The sequence below is a fragment of the Meriones unguiculatus genome, chromosome 10 (genome assembly GCF_030254825.1).
Source record: "Meriones unguiculatus strain TT.TT164.6M chromosome 10, Bangor_MerUng_6.1, whole genome shotgun sequence".
NCBI classification, from domain to species: domain Eukaryota; kingdom Metazoa; phylum Chordata; class Mammalia; order Rodentia; family Muridae; genus Meriones; species Meriones unguiculatus.
The window spans coordinates 105,630,223-105,641,469 of NC_083358.1; the positions used below are offsets into that span (position 1 = coordinate 105,630,223).

The 11,247-nt window shown below is 42.0% G+C and overlaps 1 protein-coding gene across 1 annotated transcript; it reads right to left on the reverse strand.

The window, feature by feature from the left end:
• Nucleotides 1-9,326: 9,326 nt before the first annotated feature.
• Nucleotides 9,327-9,696, reverse strand: LOC110559854 (large ribosomal subunit protein eL36-like). Its single transcript, XM_060393294.1, has one exon. The coding sequence runs from the start codon at nucleotides 9,662-9,664 to the stop codon at nucleotides 9,347-9,349; it is 318 nt and encodes a 105-aa protein (XP_060249277.1). The 5' UTR covers nucleotides 9,665-9,696; the 3' UTR covers nucleotides 9,327-9,346.
• Between the last annotated feature and the right edge of the window lie 1,551 nt (nucleotides 9,697-11,247).

Consider the following 11,247-nt stretch of genomic DNA (forward strand, 5'->3'; position numbering starts at 1 on the left):
CATAAGGAAAATTAGTCAGAAATTCTTTTTCTTTGTTTGGTCTTTGTGTAATTTAGGTATCAAGGTGACTGTGGCCTCGTAGAATGATTCCTTCGGTTTCTATTTTGTGGAACAGTTTGAGGAGAATTGGCAATAGCTCTTCTTTGAAAGTCTGGTATAATTCTGCACTGGAAACATCTGGCTTTGGTATTTATTTTTGTTGGGAGACTTTTGCTGACTGCCATTTCCTTAGAGGCTTATAGGTCTATTTACGTTGTTTAACTGATCTTGATTTAATGTTGTTAAGTGGTACCTATCTAGAAATTTTGCATTTTGTTTTGAGTTTCCTTAGTTATTTTTCTATTGCTGTGAAGAGACTCCATGGCCAAGGCAACTTATAGAAAAAAAAGTATTTAATCTGGGGACTCAAGAGGTCCAGAGGATTACAGTGATGGCAGGAAGCATGGCAACAGGCAATCAGGCATGGCTCTGGCACAGCAGCTGAAGGCTTACATCTGATGCATAGGCAGGAGGCAGGAGGCAGGAGGCAGGAGGCAGGAGGCAGGAGGCAGGAGGCAGGAGGCAGGAGGCAGGAGGCAGGAGGCAGGAGGCAGGAGGCAGGAGGCAGGAGGCAGGAGGCAGGAGGCAGGAGGCAGGAGGCAGGAGGCAGGAGGCAGGAGGCAGGAGGCAGGAGGCAGGAGGCAAGAGGCAAGAGGCAGGAGGCAGGAAGCAGGAGGCAGGAAGCAAGAGGCAGGAGGCAGGAGGCAGGAGGCAGGAAGAAAGCTAACTGGGAATGGCATGGACTTTTGAAACCTCAAAATCCACCCCAGTAACACAACTCCTACAGGGACACACCTTCCACTTCTTCCCAAATAGTTCTACCAGCTGGGAGATAGCATTCAAATCTATGAGCCTATGGGAGCCATTCTCATTCAAATCACCACAATCGCATTTCATAGAAAATCAATCTTGGGTGATAATTGCTAGAATTTTTTAGTTGCAATATAAGTCACCTTTATCCCAACCCCAGCATGCATGTAAACTTCAGTGGTTCTTAACACCTTTCAAGAATAGCATCTCCAGGCTTTCCCATCCCTAAGTGAAAGTAAATCTTTAGTATAGTGGAAAAAACAGAATATGTGTGATTCAATTTATAAAAACAATTATGTTTTTAGCACTTTGATTCAGATTTTGGTAACCTTCCAATATTACTCATTTGGAAAAGCAAACTTTATACCACAGTTAAGCTATGGTGCTAAAGTACAAATTCATACCAACACTGGAAATACAGATCTTTTTTTGTGATTGATTCAAAGTATATATGTACACTCCTATTTGGTTAGCTCCTTGGGGAGGAAATGGTAGGAGGGGCTAGTTCTATTTTCTCAAGAATCCTGCACTTGTACATAGAATAAAAAAAAACATTTAAAGGGTGTGAATATATCAGAAACTATGGGAGAGAGGGTGAAATGGTTACTTGCAAACACTAATGAAGGTTTTATTCCCAGAAGCATGGTATTTAAGACATGGTGGAGAAATACCAGGAGCCCAACTCTCACAAAGGCATAAGAAATTACAATCTTACTCTTATATTTACAAGTAAAACTCCATTATAAGACATCCAGTGGGGCTGTAGAGATAGTTCTTACTGCTCCTGTAGAGTACCTGGGCTTGGTTTCCACCACCCTCATCAGGAGGCATACCTATAATCCCAGCTCTAGGGGATCTGAGGTCTTCAGACATAAGCCATAACAAAGTCTGGAAAAAAAAAAAGACCAAGGGTTCAAGGCAGAGGAAGCTAAAAGTTAAAGGTGATCTTTTAAACTCTGGATTATTCATCAACCTCATACTAATTGGGACAGATAATAAGAATGTGAACAAAAACTGAGAAAACAAAATCCAACAGATTGTATGAACCTGGGTTCCCATAGAAGACAACCCTACAAAAGGAGAGACTGGCAGCAAAGTCTATGTCCTGCTTAGGAAAGGTAGAAACTAATATTGTGAGCTCAAGCCAGGACACTCACAGGAGTTGGTCGTACTCATTCACATTTAGATCCTAACCAGGGACAATAGGAAAAGGATATGCTGCAGGAAATGCAGGTGCACAACAATTACAGTAATTGCAAATGAACCAACTAAATCTAAAGAAAGGTTACTCAGTATGTAACAATAAGACCTGGCCATAAGTCTAGCTCCTGAAGCACAGGAAACTATGAAAAAAAATAAAAATAAGAGAATGCAAAACATATGTTGTGCAATGCTAGGTGAAAGCTACAGTAAACAGACTGGCATTAGATAAAATGTGCTGTAAGTCATGGGATAGTCTCAGAAGTAAGGAAAGTCATGATGACAAGAGTAGACTCACCAAGAAACCCCAGCAACTTAACTCACGGGCAAGTTACAGCACAATCCTTAACACATCTTTAGAAGGGACAGCTAGCTATAGGAAGAAAACCCACAAGGCCAGATTCACGGTGAATGATTTAAGCATATCTCTATCAGAAATGACAGGTTAAGCATGAAACCTGATTAGGGACACAGACTGTTTGAAGAGCATAATGAGTAATGTTAAATAAATGCACAGATCTAAAAATACCGGTCTGTAGATCAAGGAAGTCATGAGGGAAATTAGACAATATTTAGAAAGGAATGATAATGGAGCTGTTCATATGGAAACCTGTGGGAGGAAGCCAAAATGAGAATTGCTTTGCTCAGTAGTTACATAGGAGAATATTAAAATTAATTCGTTAAAACTGAATTAAAAGTTTTTTTAAAAGGGTAAGAGTAGATCAGAGAAAAGTGTTAGTAAAAATCTCAAAAATAAATCAACTAAGAGTGTATGAGAATTTAAGAAATCGTGTCGATGATTTGACACTAATAAATTGCATTAGTTATTCTAAAATCCTTGCTGAATGTTTTTACCAGACTAGCTGGACAGAGCAGCCTATTTCTTTATGCTGACCTCAGGCTTGATCACATGACTTTTCTTGTCCAATGGATGTCAAGAGAAGTAACAAAACAAAACAAAAAAAAAACCTTTCTTAGAGAGGTGACTTTCACCCACCTTGTCTTTCTTTGCTTTTCATTTTTCATCTCTGATTTATCTCATTCAAGTGTGCTTCATGCTTGGAAATAAATCTGGATCTGATTTTCTTCCCAGGTGTGTATAATGAGGTCCTTTCAATCAAGGTGTCTCCAATCTCCACCTTCCTTTCCCAAGAGCATTCTAGTTTCCCTGTCTAACTACAATTACTGTCATAGCTACTGCAAACATCGCCACATAAATATTTCCATGGTGAAAATGTCAGAAAGCCACTTACTCTCAGGCAAATGCGCAGGTATTGCTCTCTACTGATGTTCCCAACTCAAATCCTCTCTTACCATGCATCCGTCTCCTCTTACAGCAGTTAATCCCCCAGCAATTCACAATATAGCTTTCTTCTCATCGGTTGGGCAGCTGCATGCCACACCCTGCCATTAATTTTTACGAGTCATAGATGTTAGTTTCCATTTGCTCTTCCACGTGGCTTTCCGATGCTGACTGGTTTTCTCATGCTGGTTAGCCTATTTTCCCACTCTGTAGAAACAGGTCAAAAAATCATTTAAGGGGAAAATCATAGAAGGTTATAATTTCAGTTTTAGTCACACACACACATGCACACACAAATGAAAAGTTAAGGCTCCAAAGGCACACAGTCCTTTTTTTCCTGGAGATTTACTTCTCAAATCAAAGCCAGAATTCAGATCATGGGGGTTTCAGCTCATCTCTAAAGAAGAAGGTTTTCCATGATGAAGCTGAACCCGAGCCAGAAAACATCTTATGGTTTTGAGTAGAAAGAATCTTATGGTGGCACGCATTGCCTGGCGCCGAGTGTCTGCTAGTGCTGTGAAAGGGGAAAGCAGGCTGCTGCCAGGGCTGTAGCCAGCCACAGATGCTGGCTGTCTGAAGACCTTGGGGAACACACTCAGAACTGTCTGTACACAGCCCTTGTGGCCCTTGCCACGACCAACTGGTTAACAAGCATCCAAACTTGAACTCCAAACCCTTTGGTCCACATTCTGGTTAGACATGAAAAATTTTCACTTTTAAATGATTGTGTTGGTATACATTTTTAGTTTTGAAGTGGGAAAATTAAAAAGCACACATCCTAAAAGCCAAACATCCCACATATTTTGAAGAAAGCTAAGTTTTGGAATGGCCTCTGCTACCAGGAAGCCAGGGCTATATGTCTCTTTCAGTTCCTTCCATAGTGATTTCCACCACAGCCTTATTAATTGAATTCAGCTTTCCCATTGCTATGAACCAGCGTGTAAACTTCTTGTAGCTCTATTCAGGTTGCTGAGGCAAGCATCAGTCCATAACTGAAATCATCTAACCGAGTAAGGCTTGAATGGATAAGGGGTAGCTGTAGGGTTGGCAAAGCATGCATGAGTCTAAACTTCCTTTAACTACCGAACTGTATGAACTGAACTTCTCAGAGAACAGCCACCTTAATAATAAAGGAGCAGTGAGTCTGATCAATTAGAATGTCATCATTACAGGTCGCTGGAATGCTACAGATCTTGAGCTGAACTATCTCGGGCTATCTTTAGCCCCCTTACTAGCTATCTGTAGCTCAACCCCTGTGGCTAATCTTATAACCTTGGAAACCTCTGCAGATGTATTAACCTAACCTACCACTAGTTATGAAGGTTAGCAACACTATCTTTGCTGTAAGCCAACTAGCTGGTGTTTTCATTATTGATTTGCAAATTGGCTTGATTACAACTTTCTATTATTATATAACTACAAAAACTTTATCGGGGCTGGAGAGATGGCACAACAGCTAAGAGCACTTGCTGCTCTTGCAGGGAACTCAGGTTTGGTTTCCAGCACCCACACAGTAACTCACAACCATCTGTACCTCTATTTCCGAGGCATCTGGCACTATTTTATGAATTCCACAAGCACCTATATACACACATGCAGGCAAACGCTGATACATATAAAGTGAAAAGAGATAAATCTCAAGAACACAAACTTCAGAGGTTTTAGGGAGATGGCTCATGAGCTAGAGTTATAAGGATGAAGACAAGTTCAAGTCTCCATCACCTCACTTAAAAAGCCGACACGGCTGCTTGTGCACGCAACCCCAGCATGAAGGCATAAACCCACGAATGTCCCAAGAGCCCAAGGAGCAGCCACACTAGTGGGAGAGAGGGACATGGTTAGCTTCGAGTTCAGTAAGAGACCATATCTCAAGGCAATAAGGTTGAGAGTGGTAGAGGAAAGCATCTAGCATCTAGCTGTTTTGGCCTCTGTACGTGTATATATGACATAGTAAGCCACACACTCACGTGTGTGCAACACCTGCAAGTACACACACACACACACACACACACACACACCTTATATTTAGACTGCCAGGGCCAGCATCAATCAATAACAAATCATTTCACTGAGTCAGCCATGAATGGATATTCAAGTTGTTATCTGAGACAACCTGAATTCATGTTTGTGGCCATAGTCACTCCTAGTTGACTACAGAACAACTTTCTCTTCTGCCGCTTTGGGATGAGAACTGTGCTTTTCAGTGACAATTATCTGGTTCAGAGAAAATAGACTTAAAGCCTCCTTTTCTCCTTCATTTACACATTAGATTGGTTCTGCTCTGTTCTGTCACATTCCGCTTCTGTTGATAATCACAGTTTTTCCTTCCCCATTCCTCTTGCCTTGCGGGGGTCGGGGGAAGGGAACAATACTTAAAGTCAAGTGACTACTTTCCCTCTGGAACCTAATGGAGAGCCTCATCAAGACACCTCCAATACAGCATTCCAGAAGGATAGCTCATTGGTTCTTCCTAGAGACCATTAAGCTACTGACTACTCTGGTGTATTTGTTCAACATTCCCTTTGACTCTGGGAGCTGTCACGTGGTTTCCCCAGAAGCTTACCCACCTCATGCTGAACAGCTTCATATTCTCTTCAGTTAAGCAGTTCCTTCAGTTCACAAAGGTTGGAGTGGAAAACCTCACATGTTCCCTCTGACCACACTGAGAATATCCCAAGAGTGGTTTTTTTTTGTTTGTTTTTGTTTTTGTTTTTGGTTTTGTGAGCAGAAGAAGCAGGTATCTAGTTATAAAACACAAACAGTGTTGTAGTCCAAGAATAGCCTCACAAACCACTCAGACACCAATCTCCGTGAGATATTGATGGTTAATTGAATTCCTATTCCAGGCTGATCATGACGAGGTCCACAGGAAGGACTTTGGAAAGTAACTGTGAACTGGTTGCTCCTAAGGCAGGCTTTTTGTAAGAAAAAATTGCAACCAAGTAACAAAACTGTAACCAGGTGTAAGAAACAAACAGCAACTAGGTAACAACCAGGTAGCAAGGAAAGGGCAGCAGTAAATCATTTTGACTAACTAGACAAAGCATTTCTAATTGGCCTTTAATTTGATTGGCTCTGCAATTGGGGGACTTTACAGAGTGCCCAGGTAACAATGTATATAACGTTTGAAAAATGAAATCATAGAGACATAACAATATAAGAGGTTATGAAGACCTCATAAAATGTTAGCATATTGATCATTGGAAGGCAGAGCCTGAAAACTTGAACTCAATTTCACCTTATAACCAAGATGGAAACTAAAAGCAAAATGGCTACAATTATGCTACGTTAAAGGCTGAAGCAGGTCTCAATATAGTACCCTTCCTTAGCCGAAAAGTGTGTTTTTAAGCTAAACACTCTTACCTGATATGCCTTAATTTAGAATTAAACTTGGGGCCTTCTTAACATGAGTTATAACTCATTCACCCTTAATGTCAAATTGGTTGCTTGCTCCAATGTCTAATGAAGGACAGGCTTTTCTGGGTAGAAACATGAAGGATGAGAAAGGGCAGATGTGGAGGGTAAGTAAGCACAATGAGCCAAATGAGATGACCAGAGGTGACACAAGGGTATCTGCTACAAAAGAGAGTGACACCATGTCCCTATGGTAATGACAGCTTCTACCTACCAAAGGATCTCTTCCAGCCTGGCTGAGATGTTTCTGATGTGTCCAGACACACTGACGGGAGTCACTGTTTCTAGCACATCACTCCTCAAATCCTCCTTCCCTCCAGAAGTCTGTGATATATTCTGAAGATAAATATCATCACCACTCAGTCTACTTTGTCCATGAGTCCTCACTCAGCCACAGGATAAACTCCAAATTTGTTATCATGATCCAGGATGCCCTTGACAGAGCTAATTTTTAACTGCTTCTTCCCACTCTTCTGTATTCAACGCACACTCCGATATCCCTAAGCACTTGTGTTTCCCATACCTGCTCCGCTTGTCCTGCACTTATGGCTTTTATACATGGTTTCTTCCTGTATGGAATAAGCCTTCCTTCCATCTATCCACACTCACACTTTTCCCAGTATAAGCTTAGCAGTGCCACTACCTGCAAGAATCCTGAGACTCTTCGTCATATCAATGCCTTTATCTTCTGTTTTATGAATCAGTGCATAACGTAACTAAAGTACATGCAACACACTTTGATTGTGTGCAGCTCTACATGCTTTATCTTCAATGCCAGGACTGTGATATTTTATAGTCACCTACTAGAACCCAGAACATAGTGAACTCTTATGAAATGAAACCTACTGCTCACAATTGGGATTATTTTCTTTCTTTTATTAAAAAGGAACAAATCCTACCAAGCAGCGTTTCAAAACAGATACTAAGACTCATAACCAAACCTTCAGCAGAAAGGGAGTTAGTATGACGGGGAAAGGATAGGAGCCCCACAAGGACCAAATATATCTGGGCACAGGGTTTTTTTCTGAAACTGTTTCTCCAACCAAGGACTATGTATGGATATAACCTAGAACCTTTACTCAGACGAAGCTCGTGGTAGCTCAATAACCAATTGGTTTCCCATAGTAAGGGAACAGGGACTATCTCTGACAGGAACTCAATGGCAAGCTCTTTGACCTCCCCATCCCCCAAGGGAGGAGCAGTTCTGCTAGGCCACAGAGGAGGACTTTGCAGCCAGCCCTGAAGATACCTGATAAAACAGGGCCAGACGAAAGGGGAGGAGGTCCTCTCCAATCCGTGGACTTGGAAAGGGGCAGAGAGAAGCTGAGGGAGGGAATAAGGGAGCAGGATACAGCTGGGATACAGAATTAATAAAATGTAACTAATAATAATAAACAAAAAATAAACAATGAAAAAAAAGGAACAAATCATGATTCCTCTCTAAATATATCATTATTCAAGTCACAGAACATGATGAAAGTTCCTGTATCTGACCCTTTTAGCCATCCTGCACCTTCAGTGGGCTAAACATTCTCATGAAAGAATTTTGAATGTTCGTATTCCATAAAAATAAACTTTTTTTTTTCTTCTTTGCCATTCCACAGAAGTTCACCACTGGTGTGTTAGTCTGTTACCCAGGTCAATGTGCTCATCCTTGGAGTCTTATGATCTGAGCTTTGGTTTATTAAAAATAGTAAGTTATGAAGGCATCCATTTGTTAAGGGGACCATGAAATTCCAGGGTTAATGATAAAGGCTTTAAATGGTAACATGTACCTCAAAGCTGGGGAACATCCGCTGCAATAAAATTATCACCTCAGCCTAGCAAGAAGGGGCAATGCCTAAATTGGAGCTGGAAAGGATTATCCCAGGGGAAGACAGCAGCAGCTGGCCAACATTCTACCTCAAGCATTCAGAGTTTAAGATTAGCATGGCCAGAACCTTCCCGAAAACCACAAGCCCCTTTCACTTCTTTCGACAGCTGAGACTTCCAGCTGAGAGATATCTCAGACATCTTTCTGGGCAGGGGGATGTGCTTTCTGCTGCTCTGAGATGTGGGGAGAAAAAAGAAAAAAACTGGATGTTCTTACACACCATTAGGAAAACTGTGTCACTACCGTCTTGCGGAACAACTGCTGGTGATTTCTTTAAAATTCGAGAGACATTCGCTGTGTAAGACAGCACTCACCTATCTATCCTGCAAAAACAAAGGCATGAGTATGTAAGGAAATGACGCAGTCAATACTCAGCACATAGCTGCACCATGTCCCAGCCAGTGTCTGTTCTGATCGGTCTATACCTGAGCATACTAAATGTTAAATATTTTTAATGGCACCCCTAGGTGTATAAGTAAACTTTTACGTAAGTGAGACATTTTTATTAGGAATACTTTTCTCCTTACAAAATCTCTGTGTGCCTGTACCTAGCGTCCTTCTGTCTATCTGCATCCACAGCCCTCCAAGTAACTGTGTTCTGCAGTTTTCGTAGTTAACTAGTTTATATATAAATACCCACATTTCTTAAATTATACTTTTTTTTTTTTTTTTTTTGTGCGGCACAACGTTTATTGGGGGAGGGGGCATCAGTCCTTCTTGGCCGCCGCCTTCCTCATAGCTGCCAGCACGTTGCTCAGCTCCTCCCGCTTCCTCTTGGCGCGGATGTGCGTGCCCACCCTCTTCTTGATGAACTTGAGCGCGCGCTTGTCCTTAGACACCTTGAGCAGCTCCATGGCGCGCCGCTCGTACCGGGCGAAGCCGCACACCTCCCTGATCATGTCTCGCACGAACTTGGTGTGCTTGGTGAGGCGCCCGCGGCGCCGGCTGTGCCTCGGCTTGCTGACGTTCTTCGTCACCTTGTGGCCCTTTTTGAGGCCGACGGCCATGGGGTAGCGCAGGGCCATGGCTGCTGCTCTCCGATGGCGGCCGAGACAGGAAGAAAATTATACTTATTTTTATTTCGTGTGTGTGTGAATATCTGTGTGTATGTATGGGTACTACATGTGTGCCTGGTGCCCACTGAGGCCAGAAGAAGGGATCATATTCCCTGACACGGAAGATATAGACAATGGTAAGCCAAAAGATAAGTCCTAGGAAGCCAACTCTAGTCCAGTACAACAGCAACAATTGCTTTGAACAGCAAAGCCATCTCCCTAGCCCAGTGGCTCTCAACCTCCTAATTCTGCAACCCTTTAATTAACACAGTTCCTCAGATTGTGTTGGCCCCCACCCATAAAATTATTTTTGGGGCTACTTCATAACAGTAATTTTGTTACTGAGCAGTGTCTCACTTTCTTCTCTTTCTCCTCCTTTTCTCCTTCTCCTCCTCCTCCTTTTCTTCTTCTTCACAATGTATTCTCTTTGTATCCCTGTTGTAGCCTCCTCCCTCATCTCCTTCTCATCCCACCTTCTTTTCCTCTTCCTCCCTTTTCTCTCTCCCCTAGTTCACTGATAGGGGAAGTCCTCCTCACCTACTGTCTGACCCTAGCTTATCAAGTCTCATCAAGCCTGCCTGGATCCTCTTCCTCTGTGGGCTGGCTAGGTCACCCCACCAGGGAGAAGTGATCAAGGTGCAGGCAAACAAGTTCAAGTTCATATCAGAGACTGTCTCTTCTCCCCTAACTAGGGAATCCTCGGAGACTGAGCTGTCTATGGGCTACATCTGAGCAGGGAATCTAGGTTCTCGCTATGTATGGCCTTTGATTGATGCATCAGTCTCTGCAATCCTCCTTGGGTCCAGATTTTTTGGCTTTGTTGGTCTCCTTATGGAGTTCCTATACTCTCCAGGTCCTTCTGTATTCTCTTTCTTCATTAAGACTCCCTGAGCTCTGTCCAAGGTTTGGCTGGGTCTCTGTGTCTGCTTGATTCTCTGCTGGGTGGAGTCTTTTAGAGGACACATGTGCTCCAGTCCTGTTTCCCCTCTTCTACCACTTCAGGTGTCTATCCTGTTTGCCTTCTGAATGAGAATTAACCATCCTCCCTAGGGTCCTCCTTGTTGTTTAGCTTCTTTAGCTCTGTAGATTTTAGTGTGTTTATCCTATATTATATGGCTAATAATCACTTATAAGTGAATATATACCATGTCTTTCTGCTTGGATTACCTCACTCAGGATGATTGGTGCCTCAGTTTCTAAGACCATCAGCAATATGTGTGTCCCAAAAGTCTTGACCCACAGGTCGAAAATCGATGAGAGTTTATTTATAGTTTTGCAGATAAAACTTTTAGAACTGCTGTATTCACAAAGGGTTATACAAAAACTATTCTTCTGTGAATAAATAAAAACATTACTTTAAAAACTGAAATTAAAAGTATTAGTTATTAGTACTCTGTTTTCTAATCTGGTTCCGTTTCTATATCCAAAAGCAAAATAGAGGTGCTGCATTTTCCCTTGTAAATGCATATGAAATATAGCTTAAGCACTAAGCACCCGATATCTTAAAGAACAAATTTATAAACATTTTAATGAGCATAATCTGATTTTGAAGT

Excerpts from the sequence above, each read along its gene's own strand:
- LOC110559854 (XM_060393294.1), bottom strand. The coding sequence starts at position 9,664 with ATGGCCCTGCGCTACCCCATGGCCGTCGGCCTCAAAAAGGGCCACAAG.